The sequence below is a fragment of the Diabrotica virgifera genome, chromosome 2 (genome assembly GCF_917563875.1).
Source record: "Diabrotica virgifera virgifera chromosome 2, PGI_DIABVI_V3a".
In the NCBI taxonomy this organism is placed as follows: domain Eukaryota; kingdom Metazoa; phylum Arthropoda; class Insecta; order Coleoptera; family Chrysomelidae; genus Diabrotica; species Diabrotica virgifera.
Window position 1 is genome coordinate 235265078 of NC_065444.1, and position 27296 is coordinate 235292373.

Consider the following 27296-nt stretch of genomic DNA (forward strand, 5'->3'; position numbering starts at 1 on the left):
TCGATAGCCTGCTTCCAACTTTCACCTTTGATGCAGTTTTGGTATACAATTGTTCCGTCGCTGTTATTAAATTTGCGCTTATATTGGTTTTCTCTAATGCTTCCCATAGTTTGTTTTGTGGGATGCTATCATACGCTTTTCTTAAGTCCACATATAACAGATGCACCTCCTGGTTGACGGCCAGTTTCTTCTCAATAATCTGTGTAATACAAAACAGATGGTCAACCGTTGATCTCCCTGCCCTGAATCCTGCCTGTTCTTCAGCTTCTATATCTTTATATTCGTTTTCGATTTTATTTTTAATCAGTTTTCCGTATATTCGGCTGATCGAGTTCGTTACAGCGATGCCTCTGTAGTTGTCACATTGATCCCGTCTGCCTTTTTTATGTATGGTGGATATCCATGATGTCTTCCATTCTTCTGGGATTTCCGCTCCGTTGATGCATCTTTGAAAGAGTTTAGCCAGGTTTTCATATAATTTTGTTGTGCCATATTTTATTAGTTCAGCTGGTATGTTCCCTGGTCCTGGTGCTTTGTTATTTTTTAAAAACTTACATACTTCTTCTACTTCTTTTGTTGTTACCCGTAATGGTGAGGCTAAGATATTTACATTGCTGGTATCACTGTTATTTAAAAATTCCGCTCTGTCCTCATTTAGGAGTTTTTCAAAATATTCGTCCCATTGATCCGGTGTGATTGCTGATATTATATCTCTTTTCTTTTCCTGTCGTAGCGATTTTAATACTTTCCAACTTTCTGTACTTCTCCGTCCTCCTAAATGTGTGTTAATCATGTTACACTTTTGCTCCCAAGCCTCATTCTTCTTTTGGCATATCATTTTTCGCACTTTAGCTTGGACCCTCTTGTATTCTACCTTATCGGCGTCGGTCCTTGTGTTCAGAAATTTTTTATACTTCTCTCTTTTATTTTTAATCTCTTGTTCTATTTCTTCGTCCCACCAATACGGAGTTTTTCTGTGGTTTTTTATTTGGAGTCCGAGGGCCTCTGTTGCTGCTTCCTGAAGACATGTTTTTACACTATTTACACATACCTATTGGAAAGTCTCAGTGAGCTCGTTTTGTATTGTAACATTTGTTGTTGACAAGTTCATTGTTTGTTTAACTCGCCGAATGTAATTTTTGTGGATATTAAAGCTTTGCAATATTTGATATAAATTATTGTGTTTATAAATTAAGTATTTGTTGTTTGTTTGGGTTTATATGACTGCGGACACTAAATCCATTCGCCAATTTTACTATTTTTTATTTTATTAGTCATTTTTTCGTATCTTATCCTAAAACTAATACTAATATAATAAACAATTCTACTAATAAATAATTATTTTTGTATTTTTTTTTTAATAATTTTTTATATATATATATATATTTTTATTAATTTTTTTCCAAATGATATTCTCAGAGTTCCACAGCAAAAACTGCAACATTCTTCTTTAGCCCTCTACTTCATTCGAAAGCTATTTTACTATGGACTGTCCAAGTTCGTCATTCATTTTTATCTACATATTTTTTTTATATTTTTTTAATTATTATATTTTTTTTTTCTATTTTTTTTTATATATCTTTTTTTATATTTTTTCTTTCTTTTTTTTATTATTTTTTTATTTTTTTTTTTTTTATTTTTATTTTATTATTTTTTTTTATATTTCTTTTCTTTTTTTTTTCTTTTCTTTTCTTTTCTTTTTCTTTTAACATATAACAATTTACAAGAAATACTTACTCTATATTTTACAATTACAATTTAAGCTTAATATCTAAAATATGTTTATACAATAGTCGGTATACCAACTCATTATTTTCTAATGTTAATAAATAATTTAAATTAATGGGATGGTGGACATCAGTCAAAGAATACAGTGAATTTAAAAACATATTAACTTTATTAGAGATAAGAGAACAGGTCAAAATTTTGTGTTGTAGATTGCCCAACTGTCCACAAATACATTGTGGACTATCAGCTATATTAATTTTAAATAAATATGATGGAGTAAGACAGTGGTCAAATCTCATTCTGCATATGGTTCTTATCATGGTTCTTATGGTTCTTATCATATCTTTTGTCGACTCCATTTTAGAAAACCAAGGTTTATCCGTTATATAGTTTCTGATTGATCTGTAGTGGTTTCCTGTATTTACGTTTTCATCAATATACCTTTCTTTCCATTCTTTCTTAATCTCTTTGAATAAATTTGATTCAATATCTTTTGGCGTACAAAGATAATGGGTTAATACTCCTTGTGTCACCGCGTTTTTAGCCAATTCATCTACCATTTCATTTCCAGTTATTCCACAGTGACTTTTAACCCATGCCAACTTAACAGACTTTCCTTGTTGCTGAAGTTCTTTAATTTTATTTATGATATATAATTCAATGTAGTTCACTTTTGATTTAGGATTTATAGCACTAATTTTACTAAAAGAACTTTTACTGTCACTAAAAATTATAAAATTTGAATGATTTATATTAGATACATATTTTAGTGCTTCCATTATCGCTATTAATTCAGCTGTGTATATACTCATAATAGAATTTAGTTTAAACATTTTACTAATTTTATTACTGCTATCCCAATAGGCACATCCCACACCTTCAATATTTTTTGATGCATCTGTATATAGCATACAATAATCTTTGAACATTTGTGAACTGTCGGAGATAAACACTAATTTTCTTAAAGATATATGCAACTTGCTATAGTCCCTTAAAAAGTATACCTGAACTTGTTCCATACTATTAAAGTCAATATTATAATTTGGGTTTATGTCATATTTATAAAGTTGTTTATCATATATTGTCATTTTTGAATATAAATCTACCATATTTAGAGTTTTCTTTTTTATCCAATATTTTTCTGTCAATAAATTAAGTAGTAGGTCTGATTAAAATTTATAAATATGAGAAAGGCACTTTGCCGAAACAGCTGTAGTAATAACATAGTTGTAATAAATTTTGTGGAAGTATAGAAAACAAACGTTTTTCAGTGTTTTATTGTGAGATAAAATGAGTTTCCATCAAGTAACGGTCGAATCCATCAATTATTTATAAATATGCTTAAAATTTGTTTCATTGTGAGTATCTACCTACCTGGCAATATACAGGGTGTCCAGAAACTCTACCGACAAACGAAGACAAGAGATGCCTCAGATAATTTTTAAGACAATTTAACCCAATTCACCTAGTCCGAAAATGCTTCTTAAGGGAGCTAGAGCTCTTTGAAGATGGCGTCATGAAATTAGTTTTTCTTAAATACCTCCAGAACGCTTCTATTTAGAAAAACGAAAATTGGTATATGTATTTACTTTTCAGATATGAATCGATTCCATCCTTTGCAAATTTCTAGTACCGGTCATAGGCGTCCGTTTTGGGTAGAGCAACGGGTATTTTATCGCATAACTTTTTTGTCCTTAACTTTTATGCATTTTTGATACCGGATTATTAAATTGTGAGGTATTCTAGTACTAAAAGGTACTCTTGCTTTAAGTCGGTAGGACACACCGTTTTCTAGAAAAATCGATTTGAAAGTTTTTCGTTTTTGGAATTTGAAAAAAAAATTGAAAGAACTTTTCAACAAAAAACGAAGTATTTTACCAACATAAAGTAAGAGTAACTTTTAGTACTCGAATACCTCATAATATAATAATCTAGTGTCAAAAATGCTCAAAAATTTAAGACAAAAAGTTATGCTATAAAATAACTGTTGACCTACCCAAAACGGACGCCTATGACGAGTACTAGAAATTCGCAATTAATGAAATCGATTTATTTCTGGAATATAAATAAATGTACCAGTTTTCGTCTTTCTAAACAGTTTTTTTGATTTTTTTTTTTTTTTTAATTCAAAAAGCGAAAAATTTTAAAATCGATTTTTTTAGAAAGCTATATAGATAGGCGTGTCCTACCGATTTAAAACAAGAGTACCTTTAGTACTAGAATACTTTACAATTTAATAATCCAGTGTCAGAAATGCATAAAAGTTTAAGATAAAAAAGTTACGCGATAAAATAACCGTTGCCTACCCAAAACGGACGCCTATGATCGGTACTCGAAATTTGCAATGGATGGATTAGATTTATATCTTGAAGATAAATACGCGTACCAATTTTTGTTTTTCTAAATAGAAGCGTTCTGGAGGTATTTAAGAAAAACTAATTACAAGACGCCATCTTCAAAGAGCTCTTTGGAGAATTGGGTTAAATTATCTTAAAATTATCTGAAGGATCTCCTGTCTTCATTTGTCTGTAGAGTTTCTGGACACCCTGTATAGATCTTCCTTGTCAAAAACCGGTTTGACATTCCCCAACAATATTTTCAGTTAATTATTGGAGTCGTTTTTGAGGATGTAAATAAAAACTTTATAATGTAAAGCTGTAAAATTTCACAAGAGGGTTATGCTGCGATAATTTTTCCAATTCAGTTTATAACCTTTTTTTATAGATTGGGCATATAATCCCCGTTTTCCAGTCACTAAGGATCTTTTATCATTCCAAATCTATTTTATGAGAGCACGCATTTGTCCTGCTAGGTATTCACCACGTTCGTTCTATATTTTCAGTATATTTATACCTCAGTGTACGGCATATCCATACGCTTTTTATTTTATTGCGTTTCTAAAGAGTTTGGAAATAGATTTTTAGATTGATTTTTTTCATTCTCTTTCATTTTATCTATATTACCCTTGTCGTATTTTATTCAGTTGACACTATGGAACATAGCTAGATGTACATATTTTACGACGGAGATGCAAAGTGAAGAACACTGATAACTGACGACTGATAACCACGGCGAGAGGAGAGACGGTACCTCAATAGAAAGACGTTCAGTGGGAAAACTACGAAAACTCACATTGAAAAAAAAAAGATAGAGTCACGTCTACGCATAAAGAAGAAGAAGAAGAAGAAAAAGAAGAAGAAGAAGAAAAAGAAGAAGAAGAAGAAGAAGAAGAAGAAGTATTTTTATTTCTCTGTTCCGCACATGTCATCAATTCTCCGATTTTGGATCTTTGTGGATTGCTTTTCTGTTTCTAGTTCTCCTTTTCATATATTTCTTGTGTGCTCGATTACTTTCCTGTATAGCCATTTTACACTCTCTATTAAATCCTTCCCTTTTTGTTTTTTCTTTTTTTGTGCCTTTCTTGCTTCGTAAATTACTTTTATTTCGATATTTTCATAGTTATCTTCGATATCTTGTCTCAATTTTTGAATATCTAGTTGTTCTGTTGTTTGTTCCTCCCGTTCCTCTGAATTATGTATCTATCTTTTGTCCAGACTTATGATCAGATACTAGTTGGTCAAATCCATAAAATGTCCTCTTCAGTTCTTTGTTACTTGTATGACTGTTGCGGCTCTTTTGTCTATCAAGACGTAATAAATTTGGTTGATGGTTGTTTTACTAGGCACAATAATGTCGCTTTGTGTTTATCACCATTTGCATCATGTTTTTTCTACTGGCAAAATTCATTAGTACTTCTCTAATTGCATTGGTGTTTTGATAGAGTTAGTATTTACCAATGGTTCCTAAAAAGTTTCTTCGTTACCTATTGCGTGCAGTCACTGAAGGTTTCAACCTCCAATATCGTTCAACCTTTATCGATTTTCATGAAAATTGGTGAGTAGTTAGAGGAAACAATCCATAAAGATGACATGGTGCCAACTTGCGCTTTTACCCTGGGGGTCGATGCCATCCCTTCTTGGGGGTGAAAATTATTGTATTAAAAATAATACTATAAGTCGATAGAGTGACAAATTATAAGCATAATTTTTTTATATAGTTATTAAAAGAAATCAATATTTTTCAGTTATTAAATATTTGATTTTTTCGTAAAAAATGCATGTTTTAAGTCTGTTTTTCACGTATGACTCAAAAACTAGAAGCTTTTACAAAAAAAGCTATTATTACCAAAATTGAAGATAATAAAAAATTTAATACACTCCATACTTAAAGAACTACACTAATGTTAATTTAAAATGAGTTATGGGTAATTGAATGTATATTTTTTTCGGCGAGTAATCAAATGTAAAGATTCAAGCTGAAATAACGGGAGAACTATGCATTTCATAAGATATACCTATTAAGAACTTGTCAAAGCACTTTAAAATACCTACCAAAAGAGCTCCAGGAGAAGTTAATAGCATCAAAATTAAGCAAAAAGTGAAAAATAAATTATACGCCATTTCCACAAAAATTAAAATTTATAGTAAAAGAAAGATATAATTTAAAAAATCGGAATTTTTAAAACTATCGTAATTTACACCTTCTTTTGATAATAACTCCAAAAATACTCAATATACGTAAAAAGTTATATTATATAACCTTTTGTTTTTTTCCTTTAGCAAATATTTTACTTATTTTACTATTTCTGTAGGGTAAAAAAAACAGAGATAGAAACGTTTAAAGCTTAAATTTTACTGCGATAACCATTTACCTGAGGCCATTTACCCTTTAAAAAATTAAGAGGTTTAAAAGATTAAATGCAACGTGGTTTAATAGCCCTTGAAATTACCTGTCAAATGGTTTGTAAGGGAAACTGATATCATAGAATTAAGGGAGTTATTAAAAAAAAACAATAACATTTTTTGGAAATATTTTTAGAAAACTTCAACTTGAACTATCAACTTGTTCGGAGACTTATTTGCTAGATGTTATTTCTAAGTGCTTTGACAAATGTTTAATAAGTTTATGATATAAAATGCATTATTTTCCCGTTATTCAACACTTTAAGCACCGGGTAGTAATGGAGAAAACCTGCTCGAGATCCCGCATTCAATTTTAGCAAATATATAAAGTTATGAATAGTTTTCATATGTAACGAGTTGATGATGAAATTTAATATGTAATGAATTGATATTTAACTATACACCACATCGACAAACTAAATCCGAATCTCATGTACCGCAAATATCTGAAGTCACAGAAAACTCTCTGTAAATTGTGTCCAGTTAACTGGACGCGGGCTATAAGTAAGGAACCGGTATGTCCAGTATACTGGACGGCGGACATCACAGTGTTAAGCTTGAATAGGTACTTATATTTGGGTACTTACCGAAAAAAATATACATTCATTTCCTATATAACTCACTTTTAGTTACCATTCAAAGGTTTTTTAAGTAATGAGTTTATTTCATTTTTTATTAGCTTCAATTTTTGAAATAACTTTTTTATAAAAACTTATAGTTTTTGAATTATTTATGAAAAATCGGTTTAAAACAAGGCATTTTTCTTGCGAAAAATTAAAATCTTTGATCTTTAATAACTGAAAAGTATTGTTTTATTTTAAAAACTCTATATAACAAATTTTGCTTAATTGTCGCTCTATTGATTTATGGGGTTATTTTTAATAAAATAATTTTCACCACCGAGAAGGGGTGGTATCCACTCCCAGGGTAAAAGGGCAAGTCGGCACCAAGTCACCTTTGTTCCGTGAGAGTAAACGGAGTGGCCACGGCATAACTTTACCGCCACCTTCTTAAAGAAAGTCCAAGGTTCGACGAGCAATATGGGGACGCGCGTTGTCTTGCTGAAAAAGGACATGTAGACGGCCGTCTAGATAAGGGTTTGTAAGATTATCAACATAACGCGCAGCTGTCATACTGCCTCGAATAAACACAAGTGGTGATCGGCTACCATAGTCAATAGCCCCCTAAACCATTACTCCAACTGTCCTAAGAACATGGCCCTCAACAGCAAACCCGATATATTGTCGCTCCACACGGCAATGTTTTACCTTTCTACGACCATCATGCATTCCTAAACACAATCGCGATTCATCGCGGAATGCTACATTATGCCATTTTGCAACCCAATGCTGCCGTTCTCCGCACCAATTCAAACGTTGATGATTGCATGATGCAATGCGTTGATGACCTCTAACTACTCACCAATTTGCATGCAAATCGATGGAGGTTCAATTGGAGGTAATAGCTCATATCCACTTTCAGTGACTGCACTAATTTGCTCATCCAGATCTCCTAATATGATTTAAACATTATTTTTCGGGGAGCTGTCGCATACCTAAAATTGATTTAAAAAGGCACAGAGTTATAAGGTTTTTTATTCTCATATTAGTTTCTACTAGAATATAGGTAATCATCAATTTTAAGCGTGAATAATTTAGAAAATATTAACTTACCGAGAAAAGTTACACTTTTAGTACATTCTTTCACGGTTTTTGCTCTAAATTTTAAAGAACCGCTTGGATTGACATGAAATTTGGCATACGCATAGCTCACATGTCAAAGAAAAAAAGTGATATTGTGCCGATGTGTGCTTTTGCCCTGGGGGTGACTTTCGCAACCTCTTGGGGGTGAAAAATGTATGTCCAAAATATGTCCGGAAATGGATAAACTGACTAATTTTAAGTAGCTTTGTTCTATAGAGCTTTTTCGCCAAGTCAACACTTCGAATTATTTGCGAGTGAATATGTTTATTTTTCAACAAAATAACTCCATTTTTAGATAGTTTTTTGCAAATAACTCAAAAAGTAAGTATTTTGTCGAAAAAAACGTTCTTAGCAAAAATATAGCCTCTAAAAAAGTAAAAAAATTAGTGTACGCGTTAGGTCTCTGGACCTCGTACAACCAGAGTTATAGCCAATGAAAAATAGATGCATATTCACCAAATTTCAAATAGAATATTTCGAAGTGAAATATCTAAAAAATTAAGCACTTTTTCGGGAAAACCCATAATTACTTTTTAAAAACCTTTATTTCTGTTTTTATAAAAAGTTTTGAGCATTAAATTTAAGCAAGTTACGCTCAAAATAAAGTTGGTCCCTTTTGTTTTGACAAAAAAAATCGGTCAAAAATCGTTTTGATAAAAAAAAGACCACCCCCTAATTAGCAACTTAAATGAAATTAACCGTTACCACTCCACAAATTATTGTAGTTATGTTATGTTTATATGATCTGTAAGTTTCATCGATTCAAAGTGCCTTCGAAAAAAAAATTGGTGTTAAAGTAAAAAATTTAAAAAAATTTAATTTTGAAAAATATGTTTTTTTTCAAAATAACTTAAAAATTGTTAGAGATACCAAAAATCTCGAAAAACAAAAAAGTCAGCATTGCTTTTCTGAATATTATGTGTTTTTTTGTTTTTTTTTTTTTGTTAGACAAAAATTGATTAAGATTTGGTGTTTCTAAATTTGCATACATTCGTGATCAGTGACTTGTTCAACCCCTTTTAACTACTGCCCTTTCAAAAATAAGAACTTTGAACCGATGAAACTTACAGATCGTATAAACAATATATACACGAGTCAAGAAACTTGTGAAGTCGTAACGATTAAGTTCATTTGAGATACTAATTAGGGGGTGATTTTTCCGATTTTTTTCCCAAAAAAAGAGGGACTAACTGTATTTTGAGCGTAACTTGTTTACTTTTGATGCTAGAAATTTTTTTATAAAACAAAAATTAAGGTTTTTTAAACACTTTAAATAAAGTAAAATAAGTTTTCCCCGAAATGTGCTTCATTTTTGGTTATTTCACGTTAAAGCATTCCATTTGGAAGTTGACGAATAGGAACCTATTTTTAATAAGCTATAACTCTGCTTCTACTAGGTACAGAGACGCATTTTTTTAAATTTTTACAGGCTATATTCTTGCTAAGAATATTTTTTCGACAAAATACTTACTATTTGAGTTATTTGCGAAAAACTGTCTAAAAGCGTGGTTATTTTGTTGAAAAAATGAACATATTCACTGGCAAATAACTCGAAAATTATTGACGGTGAAAAACTCTATAGAACAAAAGTTACTTAAACTTAGTAAATTTATCCATTTCCGGACTTACTTTGGACGAATATTTTTTCACCCTTAAGAGGGGGGTGAAAACCACCCCCGGGGCAAAAGCACATATCGGCACAATATCACTTTTTTTCTTTGACTTGTTAGCTATGTGTATGACAAATTTCATGTCAATCCAAGCGGTTCTTTAAAATTTAGAGGTTTTGCAATATTTTACCGTTAAAGAATCATCATTACTATTTACTAATTAAAAAGATTTAGTCATGTCTTATAAATAATGTTACTTTCTGATTAACATTATATTAATTAAAGTTTTTGTTACTGCTTTCTACAAGGGAATCGCATGGGTAAGTAGGTAGTATTTCATTTCTTTCCTTTAGCTTTGGATTGCATGATCCGTTCAGCCACGATAGAAACGTATTTCTGTTCTCTTATAATTTGTTTAGAGGAAATATTGAACTTTTTACAATTTGTTAAATATCGATCTAAGTATAATGTGTGATCTTAAAAAATTTAACACCGATGTAACATTAAATTATTTTTATATATTTTTAGTAAATATTTAAAGCTTTAAACCAGGTACACACGCCCTGAGCAGTGGCGTAGCGTAGTGGGGGCGGCAGGGGCGACCCGCCCCGGGCGGCATTTTTTAGGAGGCGGCAAAATTTAACCAACATTCGCCAACATATCATCGGACAAATAAAAAAGGCTAAGTATTATTCAATTATATTCGACATCACTCTAGATCTTTCTCATAACGATCAAACAAGTCAAGTATTAAGATACGTAGTAATTGAAAATCAGGAAGTAAAAAATGGAATCTTTTATAGATTTAATTGAAAGTAAAGACAAAGCTACTGAAGGAATTTCAAAGATGATTTTGGACAAGATCCAAGCTGATGGCCTAGATATAAGCAACTGTAGAGGCCAAGCATATGATAATGCTGCTGTTATGGCTGGAAAGTATTCAGGAGTTCAGCAAAGAATTCAAGAAATAAACCCTAAAGCTGAATACGTACCGTGCTCAAATCATTCGTTAAACTTAGTTTGTTTACACGCTGCCTCAGTTGAGTGGATTCAGTAACTTTTTTCGGCACTTTAGAACGCTGCTATTCTTTTTTTTTCCTCATCAACACATCGTTGGGAAGTTCTGATAGCAGCTACAGGCAAAAGCTTCGAAAGGGAAGAAGCTTTTGAAAAAACTAACAGAGGCAGGTGAAATCTTAAACACTAGGACATATGCAGGTGTTTTACTAGTTTCGATGCAGTTATTTTTCTTTATTTGTTTTTTGGGCCTGTGGCAACCGGTGCTACATGAAGTACGCTTAGAAAGAAGATGAAGATTGTGCGCTTAGAAAGTAAATGATTTGCAGATGATATTGACAGAGAAAAGAGAGGAATGGGCAAATGGCGCTGTAGGTTACGCAAAAAATATGTGTGAAGAACTTGGAATTTCCATAAAACCTCGGAGGCGCATAACAAGAAAGCATATTTTTGATGACGGAACTAGAGATGCTAACTTGTCTTGTGAAAATTAGTTGAGACGAAAGCTGTTTTCTTCGTCAGATAGAGTAATTGTAGGAATTCGTGAGCATTTTCAACAGCTACAGAGTTTAACAGATAAGTTTGCATCTCTAACGCCGGCTATATTATTAGATCCAGACAACACTGAATGTAATCTGGACTATGCATCTGACGAAATTGACGAGCAGGATTTCAAGCTGGAAAGACTTTGACTGCGGACTTTCGTTGCTGCTACAGGCAACGAAAGTAAATTGATTAATGTAGACTCACTTGAATTATTTAAATTTATTGTTAAATCCGAGCTGGAAGATACTCTGGTCAATTGTTTAATAATGTTCCAAATATTTTTCACAGTTGCTATAAGCAATGTCAGCTGTGAGAGAAGTTTTTCAAAATTGAAGTTGATTAAAAATTATTTAAGATCGACAATGAGTATTCTGAGACTAACTAATTTGGCTATTTTGTCTATTGAGCAAGAGGTGTGTGATGCGATAGATTTTGACAGTGCAATAAAAGACTTTGCTCTTAAAAAAAGTAGACGTATAAATTTTTAATTGAAGTCGGAAGTTTTGTTTTTAATTCTAACAAATACTCATATTACTTTTCAATAATGAAATCATCATGATGTGGAGACACGTGTGGTCAAAATAGCACGAGATAAATCACCAATCGGCAGAAGAAGTATCGGCCGACCGCGCAAAAGATGGAGTGACAACCTTCCATAGAGGTATCAATCCGCCAATGAACAAGCAGAATTGCTTAAAAAGAGGAAGAAGAAGAAGACTTTTCAATAAAAATAAAAATATAACATTATAGTATCGTTCTAGTTCTAATTAAAAATTGATTTTATTTAATCTTGTCGATCGTCAAGGTGTACCTAATCTTAAGTGATAGGTACCTAAGTTATATCAATGTATCTAATCGGTTAAAGTAAAAGAATTTTAGTATTAATATACGTGATTGTAAAAATTAGATATACTTTTTTATGTAAAATCTAACATGTATAATGCAAAATAAGGATGAACGTTCTCGCCGAAAAGTTCTCTATAATTAATGTATGTAATGTATAGCATACATTAAATTAAAATACCAAAATAAGAGGGCGACAAATTATCTTCAACCCCGGACAGCCGACACTCACGCTACGCCACTGGCCCTGACAAAAACCTCCTGAAACGACAAAATTCACAGCTCTACACGCGTTCTGACAAAACTCTCTGACAAATATAACATCATAATTGGAGTACAAAAAATACAAATTGTTAAAATATACAGCACCAGGTAGTAAAATATATACTCTATAATATAGACCTGAGCATTATAGTTGACACATAATTTGTGTCCACCCGTTTAAAAAAGCCACCCGTATAGATTATTAACGATTTATTCATCCGTGTTGGAGTCCGAGGTCAGGCCAACAACGCTACATACGTCCTGACTCGACGAAAGTCTGTTTTAGACTATAACATAAAATTATTGATATAAGAAAATGGTATACTAAGTTTTGTCACAATGTAAAACAGGAAACAAAATCTGTTAACAAAAAATGTTATACAAATTAGATCATGCCCTATTTGATAACAATCTTTAGTACACAGGTATGCGCAGTTAGGTTATTTTCGTTATACTGTCACGTTGGTTCTTTTAAGGTTAACTTTTCTTTTAAGAAATGTTGCAATGGAAGCAGCTGATAATAATAGAGTTTTCTTATCCATCATATAACATATCTTTGTAATATAAAATATCAAAGACAAAAATAACTAGGTTTAATGTTGAGGAAAATGAGGTTAAAATATTCTTAAAAGAAAATAAAAAGAAGAAAATAGAGGTTAACAAAACATGTACCATCACAAAAATATAAAAAAGTACTTTTTTAGCATGTAATGCGCAGAATCACATATCATATTCTAATAGGAAAAAGTGACAATATAATACAAAAAACTTCTTGTCTTGAATGACAAATGAACCACCGCGCACCGCCTAAGAACGTTCGACAGTCGAACGTTTTTATGCGCTGCGCGGTGGCTTATCTATTTCCATGTATAGCAAAATCTGCCGATTGCTCTTAGCCGATCGCTCTATGCCGATTCAGTGCGAGGCCTGCTTTACTCATTTCTGTCGTGTGATAAGCCTACACTCCCTCCAACAGTCAGACCCAACGTTGTCAACCCCAGCAGTTAGGTGGTTTTGTCAGAGCCGTTACTATATGGACAGTATTATACAAAACACACGGTTTTAAAGAGTTGATGAAAATGCTCTAGTAATATAATAACTACGACATATAAATATATTCCGGACATCAACATAATTGTTATTGTTAGTTCCATACGAAGAAACACCCATAAACGAAATTTCCAAAGTAATATTCAAACCTGGTTCCTAAAAGCTTTTTCTAATAAAAGTATTTTACATGCAGAATTTCATATTTCAAAGTTTGTTTGCCGCTGGGGATGACACTCAAATGTTCTAAACTACTAAGACCTTCTTGATTAAATGTGCAATATCGATAGTAACTTCTCCGATCCAATAATTCAGCTTTCAGATGAGAATAAATGACCTTACAGCTTCGGCAAATAGGGTAATTCCATGGTAATAAATTATATCTACTACTTGTATCAATACAGTTAGTGACACAACATTTTAATAAAGATATCTATAATTCTGTCCGATGTATTAATCAAATAACCTGGAATAAACGATCACAATAAATTAGTAGTGAACTTGGAAACTTCCGCCAAATTTTCATAGAACATAATTTTAAATAGACGAGAAACATAAAGACGAGAAACAAAGCATGAAAATGAATAAATCTGAAACAAGTCTTGAAGGATAAATAAAATAAACTTACACTTTAGTAAAAAACCTCTCACGTATACCAACATCTTTAATAAAAAAAAAATATCGTCTTAGTCCAAGGACCAGGGGAGTTTATACACTCTACGTTACATTTTTTTTTTAACGCCTTTACTCCTCTGAATATCTCTCAGCTAGGTATGGCGGTGGTTGACAAAACACCGGTTTTCGGTTAAACCAGTTTTATTTCACTTACATTACGGTTTAACCTGTCGGTTATAACGGATCAAAAAAACCGGTTATTTCAAAAACCGGTTTTCAGTTTTTTTTAATCAATGTTCAATATCCAATGGCGGCAGACGAACGAAAAACAAAAACAATATCCTGCCAACATCACAGATCACAAACAGAAATCTTATCTATACGTAAACATACGATGGGAACAAATAAAGGTTCTTCTCAGAACCAACTGACTAGAGATCTCGGACCGTGTATCCGAGTCTGTCACCTTAACATCGAGGGCATAAGCCAGGCAAAATGCCAAGTGTTGCAAAAAATCCTACACGATAACGACATTGACCTGGTTGCCATACAAGAGACCCATACTGAAGACAAAGTCCAGCTTGATTTAAGGGGAAAGATACCTGGCTACGATTTACTGGGAGCCACCTATGATAAACATTACGGCGTCGCAACCTACATTCGCTGCAATATAGAAAATGGTTTCCTACTTTCTGCTTCCAATGAAAATAATATACATGAAGTAGTCACCAAGATTGGAGATATTACCGTAGTTAACATATACAAACCTCCAGCCACTACATGGAACCCAGAAGTGCTAAAGACTCATCCACATCCTACTATATACATCGGCGACTTCAACAGCCACCACGAAATGTGGAAGTACACCACGAATGATGAAAATGGGGAGGCACTAGTAGAATGGTCCGAAGAGCAAAACACATACCTAGTTTTTGATGCCAAAGACAGAGGAACATTTAAATCAGCTGCATGGAGAAAAGAATATAACCCAGACCTATGTTTTGTCTCAAAAGATACCAATGACAGACCACTAACAACTGCGAGAAGTGTCCTTGCAGACTTCCCACATACTCAACATCGTCCGGTGCTTATCACCATCGGAATATCAATTCCAATAATTAGATCATATCCTCGACCCAGGTGGAATCTTAGAAAAGCAAACTGGAAGAAGTTCTCTGAACAACTAGACCGGACCTTGAGCTGGGTCCCTCCAACCAGCAAACATTATGAGAGGTTTGTGGGCGCAGTAATAAGCACTGCCAAGAAAACCATCCCTAGGGGGTATCGCAAAGAATATGTGCCTGGATGGACTGAAACATGTGAAGACTTATACACGAAGTTTCTCGAAAGTGGTGACCGAGAAATAGCCGATGAGCTTTTACACAACATCGATACAGCTAGACGCCAAAAATGGATAAAGACTGTCGAAAACCTTGACTTCAAAAAATCAAGCCGGCAGGCATGGTCCTTGTTGCGGAAAATTGGAGGAGCTAACCAGCTGGAATCCAGAGAGTCTAAAATGTCTCCTAACAAGGTTGCCTCCCATATAGTATCTCTATCCAGAGCTCCACGAGATCGAATACATACTACCAACGTGAAAAGAGACTTAAGGGCATTAAAACAAATGAACAGAACGAACTCCGAATATTCAGCAAGAATACTTATTTCTGAAATCACACATGCGCTGAAAGAAATGAAATCAGGTAAAGCACCTGGCTTTGATGGTATCCATCCAGAGTTCTTGATACACAGTGGTGCATACACGAAACAGTGGCTTGCAATGTTCTTTAATGATATACTTCAGTCAGGTAACATTCCTTTCTCACTTAAGCGAACAAAGATAATTGCAATTCCGAAACCGGGCAAATCAAACGATAAGCCAGAAAACTACCGCCCCATAGCTCTACTCAGCATGGTATATAAACTATTAGAAAAGCTTCTCCTCAACAGAATTAGTCACAGGATACTAGAAAATGTCCCCATTGAACAAGCTGGCTTCCGCCCTCATCGAAGCTGTACGGACCAAGTGCTGTCATTAACAACTTTTATAGAAGCTAGTTTTCAAAAGAAACAAAAGACAGCAACAGTATTTATAGATCTAACAGCAGCATATGATACTGTTTGGAGACAGGGATTAATATATAAACTGGCCCGCATTATCCCCTGCAGAAAGATAATTAACCTCATTGACAACATGCTGACCAACAGAGCCTTCCAGGTTATAATGGGAAAGGAGACGAGTAGACAGATGAAACTTAACAATGGTCTTCCACAGGGTTCTGTCCTTGCCCCTTTACTTTTCAGCCTCTATATTGCTGACATGCCTGAAACCGAATCTCGGAAGTTTGGATATGCTGACGACTGGACCCTTGCAACAAGCCACCAATCTTTAGAAACTACAGAAATCACTCTCACGAATGACTTATCCATCCTCAGCGAATACCTTAAGAAATGGAGACTACAGCCAAGTACTACAAAAACTGAAGTATCAGCTTTTCATCTAAACAACAAGTTGGCAAACAGAGAATTGCGAGTGTATTTTAATAACAAGCTGTTAAAACACAATAAATACCCGAAATACCTTGGGGTTACTCTAGACAGAACGCTCACATTCAGAGAACACCTGACGAAAACAGCAGCAAAATTGAAAACACGCAACAATATAATACAGAAACTCTGCGGCACTACATGGGGGTCCACAGCATCAACATTAAGATCCTCTGCTCTTGGCCTGATATATCCGGTGGCAGAATACTGTGCTCCAGTGTGGCTAAATAGCAGGCATACCCACCTGGTCGACACCCAACTAAACCGTACTATGCGTATGATAACAGGCACAATTAAGCCCACCCCTACAATGTGGCTACCTACCCTTAGTAATATAGCACCACCCAACCTACGCCGCGAACATGCATTGGTTAAAGAATATAACAAAATAATGGACAGTCGCCAGCTTCTAGTCCACAACGACATCCCCGATATTCTTGGAAACCGTCTCCGATCCAGGTTACCCCCTCTACAATCTGCTCAAGCGCTGCAGCAATCCAACTTTGACTTAAATACCCGATGGAGAGAAGATTGGGAAAGTAGGACAGATCCGCATTACCATAGTCTACCGGACATCATAGGGAAACCTGGCGAATTTGAACGTCCCCGTAAGATTTGGGCAGCCCTTAATCGAATTCGAACAAACTGTGGAAGATGCGCCGACTCCCTCCACAGATGGGGTAAACTCCCCTCGCCTTCTTGTGACTGCGGCGCTGCAAGACAGACGATCAGTCACATTGTTCAGGACTGCCCACGCAGAGCATACACAGGCGACCCTATAGACTTTGTAATGGCAACCGAAGGGTCAATCGAATATATAAAAAAATTGGACATCTGTTTGTGATGCATTGTATAATGCATAAATCTAAATATATTCTGTGATATACTTAAGCCATAAGCTAAATAAAATAAAATCCAATAGGTTACAACATTACATTTACATTGCACTTTAGTTTGTGATACTCAACATGTCCAATTTCAATATAAAATCCCTAAGAGTTTTCGATATATAGGAAAAAATATATTTTCATTTGTCGAAGGGCTGTAACTTTTTTAAGTGCACATTTCTACTACGGTAAGTTAGGTCCAATCGATCTTGTTTGATAGAATTTGTGATTTAATTTATGATCTACCTTGGCGCAATGAAAATTTCGGGTCCAAATAATATCAGACATATCTACATACATAATAATCGAAAACCTCTTATACCCGTAGGTGTCGAGGTGTACAAGCACCCTTAAATTTTTTCTACAAATTTACGCCACTCTTTTCTATCTCTAGCTAGTTCCTTCGCCTCACTCCATGTCTTCCCTCTTTATTCGAGAATCTCGTTTATGCTATTGTTCCTTATCACTTTTCTTAAAAATATTTCAGTGAGTGTGGGAGTACTTAACTAATCATCATGATTCTCTTTGCCTTGTCCCTATGCGGGGTCGGCTTCCTAACTGCATTTCTCCACACAATTCTATCTTGGGTCATATCAATGTTAATCCCCTTTACCAACATGTCCTGTCTTATGATCTCCCCCCAGGTCTTCTTTGCATCGTTTTCCCGTTATTTAAGCTTGAATACTTAGATTTGAGTACTCGTCGAAAAAAATACACATTCAATTGCCAATAACTCACTTTGAACTAACATTAATTTAGTTCTTTATGTAAGGAATGTATTCATTTTTTTATTATCTTCAATTTCAGGAATAATACCTTTTTTGTCAAAGCTTATAGTTTTTGATTTATACGTGAAAAACCGATTTAAAACTTGCATTTTTTACGAAAAAATAAAATCTTTGGTCTTTAATAACTCAAAAAGTGTTGATTTATTAATAACTTTATATAACAAATTTTGCTTATAATTTGTCCCTCTATCGACTTATGGTATTATTTTTAATAAAATAATTTTCACCCCCGAGAAGGGGTGGCATCCACCCCCAGGGTAAAAGCGCAAGTTAGCATCATGTCACCTTTGTTCCTTAAGGTATCCTTTATTTACTCACCAATTTTCATGAAAATCGATGGAGGTTCAACGAAATCGGAGGTGAAAGCCTTCAGTGACTGCACTAAAACGTAAATGCCACGGTATGGGTGGCATATGGCACCTCGGAGAGGTTTGTTTATATACCTTACAATTTGCTGATGACCTAATCATCATATCTAATGATAAAGACGATCTACAGTATATGGCAAGAAAACTAAAGGAGGAATATGAACAGTGGGGCTTGGAAATTAATGTGGAAAAAACTAAATACCTACCCATAGGAGCTGAGTAATCCAATATCGAACTAGAGGATAATGAAGAAGTCACATCCTGTAGTGAATACACGTAGCTGGGAGTAATCTTCGATAGAACGGGAAAAGACGATGAGGAAATAAAGAAAAGGGTAACACAAGCTAGAAGAACAATTGGCTACCTAAATGGAATACTTTGGAGCTCCGAAATAGGAATACAGCGAAAGTACAATATCTATGAAACGCTTATTAAAATCAGCCTACATTATGGAGCAGAAACTTGGAGAATAACCGAGAACAACAGGAAAAAATTAAAAGCTGTTGAAATGGATGTGTTTAGAAGATCGTTAGGTATATCCCTTAGGGAAAGAGTTCGAAATGAGGAAGTAAGACGACGAATTGGAATAGATCGTTACCTATCAACAGGCATTGAGAGAAAACAATTGATTTGGTATGGTCATGTTCAAAGAATGGAAGACACAAGATTGCCCAAAAAGATTATGCAATGGGTACCACCAAATCGCAAAAAATAAGGAAGACCCAAAAAGACATGGAAAGAAGGGGTAACCAAAGCAATGAGTAGAAGGGATCTTAGAGATGGCCAATGGGATTATAGAAGGACGTAGAAGTTAGGCATCGGACAACGTCGAAAGACGTTCTAAAAGCGATACATACATAGATATCGGTTTCGCCGTATACTGTTATTAAGGCATTCTGAAATCTATTTGCTTTTTGTACTTGATCTCTCATTTCTTTGTCCAGGTCTTTCTCAGTTGGGATTGTCATATTAAATTATTTTGCTCTTTCGTTAGATCTGTGGACTAGTCTTTGCAGACTATTTTCATCTTGGGCTATCAATATTGCGTCGTCTGTGTCACAGCAGTTTTACTATTTCCCTTTGTTTTCCATTCTGTAACCTTATCATTTGTTTACACTTTGGATGATTTCATCCATGACTAAATTGAAAAGCACTGGATAAAATAAAACTCCTCGTATTATTTCGATGCCTATGTCTTTAGGTTCTGTAAGTTGTCCATCTATTCTGACTTCCATTTTGTTGTGTTGGTAGATGTTTTCAATAGTTTTTATTATATCTAAAGGAACTTCTATATTATGCATAAGAGAGATTACATCTTTGACTCTTACTCTGTCAAGTGCTTTCTTGGCAGAGTAAGACTCAAGTCAAGCAGACATAGAAATGCTAATCTATTATACTATAGTGATTTCTCAATGTTTTATGATGAATACTACATCTTTGCACTATCTTCCAGTACTGTACTGCACTGCGTTGATGATTTTTTTGTATTGTAAAAAGTATTCTAGCTTTCCGCTGAAGACTTTCTATATCCGTTTTTGACCACCTATAATACCAAATTGTAACACAATACTCTGGGGTATTGTGATTTAGAATAAGTAAGAATTTAAAATTGATGGAGATTCAGGAAAGTTATTGAATATGCTATAAAGGAACGGCTTAGTTCAGAAGAATAAATTAAGGTGATACAGTAGCGATCAACAGGTAGCCAAAACGCGTTCCAAGATTGCGGCTGTAATTTTGAATATTTTTTCGAGATATTTGGCACACGTATTAGTAATATAATAAAGAATGGCGGTACAGAACCCAATTTGAAAATATATTAATATGTGGAAATTACTCTGTAATTAAATACAATATTAAAAAAACGAGCCTGTACCGACATTAAGAAGAACAAAAAAATACACTTTCTTTAAATAAACTTTTTTATCCGATGCCTAGATTTTGTGTCATTTTGGAACTACTAATGAAATAAAAAAATTTAGTAGTTCCAAAATGACACAAAATCTAGGCATCGGATAAAAAAAGTTATTTTAAGAAAGTGTATTTTTTTGTTCTTCTTAATGGCGGTACAGGCTCGTTTTTTTTAATATTGTATTTAATTACAGAGTAATTTCCACATATTAATATATTTTTCAAATTGGGCTCTGTACCGCCATTCTTTATTATATTACAAATACGTGTGCCAAATATCTCGAAAAAATATTCAAAATTACAGCCGCAATCTTGGAACGCGTTTTCGCTACCTGTTGATCGCTACTGTTTCCTCTTAAAGGGCCAGAGAGACACAAGATCTTAAGTGAGGATTCTGGTGGCGCCCATATTCAGTTTTTTAGGCAACTTCGTATATCCGCTTATAGTACCTTTCATACCATTATATTTCCAATTGCCTTATCTTATTGCATTAGTTTTTGGTGTTAACAGATTTCATTTTCTCCCTTGTTCATATAGTTTTTTATCCAATATCTCCTTTCTTAAGTACTATCTCAAAGCCAAACTACAGTGTAGCAAAGCTAGCCCGCATCTTCACTTGAGATTTTCTGTCTCTCTGGCCGTTTAAATTTATTCCTCTGAGCTAAGCCATTCTTTATAAGTCTCTTCAATAACTTCTTTTCCAGTTCTTCTTTAATTTGTAAGTTCGTACTCTTTGTAAATCACAATACCCAGAGTATCGTGGTAGAAATTGGCGCCCAACGTGGACCAATGTGGGGCCCCACGTAAGGTGGAAAACTATCAATATATTATAAACTTATAGGTTTCTATTGATAATTTTCCACTTCTACTAGTTTCATCCCTTTTTATTTCACAACGTATTATGTTTTCCGTCTTTTCCGTTATTTTGCTAGTTATTAGCGCACTTATCACTGTAGATATATTTTACCGTGATTTTGTATCTATATAATTATAGTATGTACCGGGTGTCCCAATAAGAATGGCTCTCGGCCATATCTCAGGAACCGTTGATAGTACAGCTTTAAGCAAAAAAAAATATAACAAAAATTGCCCCGAGAAAAGACTGGAAATTATTTTCGTAATTGTGGGTCCACCGCTAGAGGGCGCAATTGAATATCAAAAATAAAAAAATCCAAATTTTACAAAATTTTCCTAATGAAGGGGCACTAGTAATCCGATCATCGTATTCTTCATAAAATTTTGTTCATATTTGATTTCACAAGCTTAATTCTACCTTCTTAAATAAGAAGTGGAGGTGAGTGGGAACCTTGTTACGAAAAAATGGCTAAAAAGTCCGGTTCTGCTAAATCGAATTTTGCAAGCTTAGTCTTGTTGAAAACAGATCTTTTTCGTCAATGTAAGAGTTATAATTTCGAATCAGCCTGATAAGTAATATGCTAGCTAGGAGGCGTTATTTAATTTTTTTCAGAAATCTAGTTTTCTTTGCAAAATATTAAATACAAGTACAATTCGACAAATGAGACCTGGCGGCTGACCTTGCCTGAAAATACACAGCGATAAATGCACAATACGGCAAGGTCACGCGCCAGGTCTCGCTTGTCCAATTGTATGCATTTTAATTCCTGTATTATAACATTATATTAAATTTTCAATAGAATAGCGAAAACGCCATGTCGATACCTTTTTTCTATCTCGAGATATCTTAAGAAACGTGTAAATTTTACATAACTGTTACTGTCAGCGGTAAACTAAGTTAAGGAAAAGTAGTGTGCTATGGAAAAAACCAAGAAACATTTTTCTGATGTCAACGTATATAAATATAATTAATTAAAACAACAAGACAAGCAACACTATAAAATATAACAAAGAAAAAAAACAACTAGTTAGTGACGACCTAACTGTTCAAATTGTTGTCCGACATTTTCGATACAAGCATTTACTACACTACTATAGTCGGTTCGCTAAACTCAGACGCAACTTGCTAGATATTTTAGTCGATAATTTTTTTGTTTTTTGCCAATTTTGCAAAAATTGGCAAAATTACTAACTATTTAGTGATTATTAACTATTTAGTAATTATTTTTTGCCAATTTTACTAAAATTGGGAAAATTACCGATTAAAATATCTAGAAAGTTGCGTCTGAGTTAAGCGAACAGACTATACTACACTATTCGAGAAAACATGATCCAGGAGAATACGAAACGCCATTCAAAGCATTTCGCGAGACTACTGTTCAATAGTGTTCAATCTACTCTTGAAAGAGTAAAATCATCGAAATGAATCATCATCATCGAAAATGATGGCCAAGAGTTTGAACATTTAGGTCGTCACTAAATAGTTGTTTTTATTTCTTTCTTATATTTTATAGTGTTGTTTGTCTTATTTTTTTTTAATTAATAGGACTTTTCAACGCTTTTAATTTGTTTCGAGCCTTTGTCATATGTCGTATAGTTCGTGTATAATATTAATATACAACATATGACAGAGGCTCGAAACAAATGAGAAGCGTTGAAAACCGCAATTATATACGTTTACATCTGAAAAATGCTTCTCTTTTTTTCCATAGCACACTAGTTTTCCGTAACTTCGTTTACCGGTAACAGTAACAGTTATGTTTTTAAATTTACGCGTTTCGTAAGGTATCTCGAGATAGAAAAAAAAAGTATCGACATGAGGTTTTCGCTTTTCTGTTGCTAATTTGGTCTAATATTGTAATATAGGATTAAAAATGCACACTTGTATTTAATTTTTTTCAAGGAAAACTAGATTTCTGAAAAAATTTAATAACGCCTCCTAGCTGGCATATTACTTAGTAAGCTGGTTCTAAATTGTAACTCTTACATTGAAGAAAAAGAGATGTTTTCAGCAAGACCAAGTTTGCCAAATTCTATTTAGCGGAACCGGCCATTTTTTCATAACAAGGTTCCCACTCCCTCTTATTTGCAACGGTAACCTTAAACTTGTGAAATCAAATATGCGCAGAATTTTATGAAGAAAACGATGATCGGATTTCCGTGCCCTTTCTTTAGGCAAATTTTGTAAAATTTAGATTATTTAATTTTTGATATTCAATTACGCCCTCTAGGGACCTACAATTATGAAAATAATTTCCAGGCTTTTCCCGAGATAACTTTTGTTATAATTTCTTTTTCTCAAAGCTGTACTATAAACGGTTTCTGAGATATGGCCGAGAGCCATTCTTATTGGGACACCCGGTACATAATATATTGTATTATGTATTAATATGTACAAATATTTGAGCGCATTAAATATTTAGTCGGAATATATTATAATTTAATAATACCATCTGCATTGTGTGGGTACTTCTCAATAGATTAAAGTTTAATTGCTCTATATGTAACATACTCTAATGTAACTCATGAAAAGCGAACACTAAAACCAGAAGCTATTTAGATAATATGAACCTAAGAACTAACAAAATTGTAAACTGCTGTTGAAGTTCCCAGCGAGAAACGGTTTATCATTAATACGAATATCAAACTAATTTAGTTGATAACATAATCTCTTTATTTGAGTTTTGTCAATAATAGCAAACCCCAAACTTGCAGGTTGGATGAAAGCCTTATTGTAAGCTCCTCAGTAAGCCAGCACGATCATTACGAAGACTCGGGCGATTCAATATCTGGAAGTTCGAGACATCAGACTGCAGAGGATCACTACAACAAATTGCCCAGCATTAATCCCTCATTTATGAGAAACATGGAACTCTCCAAGTTTTCTAGCCTCGCAAAAGCTGGGGAAGATACAGGACAAAGGTATGTATATGTGACATAGGGGTGACAGAATACGAGGGTTAAGGCAGTTGTATTTAAACTTCATTTAGCTAAATGTTTATATGACTACCTAAATATATTCTTTACTAATAAAATATCTCTGAAATCCGTTTAAATAAAAAAGAAAAATAATTACACTTTTATAAAAAAGAACTTTTTTATAATAATAGTTATTTATGATGTGTGTTAAAAGTACACGTTTAAGGCACGCATGTGAAAGTTTGCAGAATGAGCGATAGCGAGTTCTGCAATTCACATGAGTGCCTTAAAAATGTACTTTTTAACACGCATATCATACAATATTTTTTCTACAAACGTAATTACAGGACAATATCTACAAAAACTTTTACTTGAACTTGACTGACATTCCATTTTTATATTTTTTTGACATTACATCAAAATTGCCTATTCGCTCCGAGCTTCGCTGGTATCGCCACCTACCTACAGGATTACTAATATAACTTTTACCAGAAATTTTCTGGAAAGAAAAAAGTGTTGCCTATACTCTGTGAGTTTCGCTGGTATGGCTGCTATCGCCATCTAACGGTTGACTAGTGTTCCTATTTCGGCCGGAATTTTAAAGTGGACAGTAGAAAAGCAAGTAATAGTTGTTTCAAACTTATTATTTAATTCTTATCGTGTAATATTTACAACGTAAAGAAGTAATTGGATTGTAATCGATAATTAATAGCAGTAAGTACAGAATTTATTATTCATAGATTTTGCCTTATCGTTTTGACGTTTATGTTGACAACTAATATTAGAAAAAATTTATTCTACAAAAAAGTATAATAATTTAATGAAATTATAGTATAATACTTCTTAAATATTAACTTATGAATGTCAGTTAACGGCATCCTACGTTTGTTGTGATTGGTCGTTATCTTCACGCATTCAAATTTTGTTTCAGGATTGGATTGTAAAATTAAAACCGTCAAAATTCGAGAGTGTGCTAACTGATCCTTTAGCTCCTTTTCTACCGTTTTAAAATTAAAATTGTGCTTACTTACTTTTTTCTAATTGCATCAATCCATTTTTGTCGTTAAATCACCTTATGCTTAGCGACAGGAAAGTTGTAGAATACACAGTTACTATTGTAACCAGTATTTCGACACTCTTTAATACAACAACTTTCGTGGGACATTTAAAAGCTATAATATGCAACTCTTAATGCAAAACGTCAAAAAGCAAATTTCCAGTAAAGGTTTACAAACTTGTCACTACTGGTGCTCGCGAATTTTTGATTATCCCCTCTACCTACGAGCTCACAGCAAATACGGTCAATACGAACTGCAGTGCCTTAAAATTCTTAAAGCACTATTGCCTTAAAGCAGCATTTTTAACGCTCGTATGGAGTGTTTTTATAATTTATAGAAGAGAATATAAAATAATTTGACGATATAAAATGCTTAAAATTCCAAAAATTACACTGTAATAAAAAAAGTACTTTTTATAATAACACGGTTTTGTTCTACAGTGATGAGCGCGCTAATAACCGGCAAAATAGCGCAAAAGATGGAAAACACCTTAAATTGTGAGATAAAAAGGAATAAAACTAGTAGAGTTGTCAAATTTAGCGATAGTAACATATAAATTGACATTATATTGATTGTTTCCCACCTTTAGACGTATCAGAAGAGTATGTCAACTAAAAATGTCACTGTGACAGGGACATTTCTCAAACTCGTCAGATACGTCTAAAGGTTGGAAACAATCAATATAACGTCAATCTATAAGTTACTATCGCTAAATTTAACACCTCCACTAGGTTCTTTCTTTTTATCTCACAACTTATATGTTTTCCATCTTTTGCGTTATTTTGCCGGTTATTACTGCGCTCATCACTGTATACAGGACACAACATGTTACGAAAGAATAAAATATGAATTTTTAGTAGGTGTATTAACTGTTAAAATTATAATTCCAAAAATTACACTAGTATAAAAAAGTACTTTTTATAATAACACGGTTGTTTAAAATGGTACATATATATACAGAGTGTCCCAAAAGTAATGGAACGGTCGCATATTTCGCGAACTAAACATCGGATCAAAAAACTGAAAAATACGTGTTCAATCATTTTCAAAAATCTATCCAATGACACCAAACACTAACCCCCACTACACCCCCTGGCGGTGGGGTGGGGGTAACATTAAAATCTCAAATGGAAACCCCTAGTTTTTCTTGCAGATTTGGATTGGTTACGTAAAAGTAAGTAACTTTTATTCAAGACATTTTTTCTAACTGTGGATAGATGGCGCTACAATTGGGAAAAACGATTTAGCCTGATACCATAGGTAAATTATAGAAACGGTCTAATATCTCGAGAAATACACTTCCAAATGAGAAACCAAAAAAAGGTTTTTAATACTTTTCGAAAACCTATCGAATAACACTAAACATGACCCTCCAACCCACCCCCTAGAGGTGGGGTGGGGGGTAACTTTAAAATCTTAAATAGCAACCTTCACTTTTTATTACAGATTCGGATTCGCCATGAAAAACTAAGCAACATTTATTCGAAACATTTTTTAGAATTGTTGATAGATGGCGCTTTAATTGGAAAAATACGATTTATTAGCGCCATCTATCAGCAATTTTAAAAAATTGTTCGACTAAATGTTATTTAATTTTTCATGACGAATTCGAATCTGCAATAAAAAGTGGGGGTTGCTATTTAAGATTTTAAATTTACTCCCCACCCCATCTCCAGGGGGTGGGTTAAAAGGTCATGTTTGGTGTTTATCGATAGGTTTTCAAAAAATATTAAAAACTTGTTTTTTGGTTTCTCATTTGGAAGTGTATTTCTCGAGATATTAGACCGTTTCTATAAGTTACCTATAATATCAGGATAAATCGTTTTTTCCAATTGTAGCGCCATCTAT

General features: G+C 33.7%; 1 protein-coding gene across 1 annotated transcript in view; it reads left to right on the forward strand.

Moving 5' to 3' along the window:
- LOC114348418 (retinal guanylyl cyclase 2) overlaps positions 1 to 27296 on the forward strand; it is a 368770-nt gene that overhangs the window by 298575 nt on the left and 42899 nt on the right. The window contains exons 10-11 of the mRNA XM_028298999.2: positions 10092 to 10103; positions 24187 to 24393. Coding sequence (XP_028154800.2) covers positions 10092 to 10103; positions 24187 to 24393 — 219 coding nt within the window. The remainder of the gene's footprint in view (positions 1 to 10091; positions 10104 to 24186; positions 24394 to 27296) is intronic.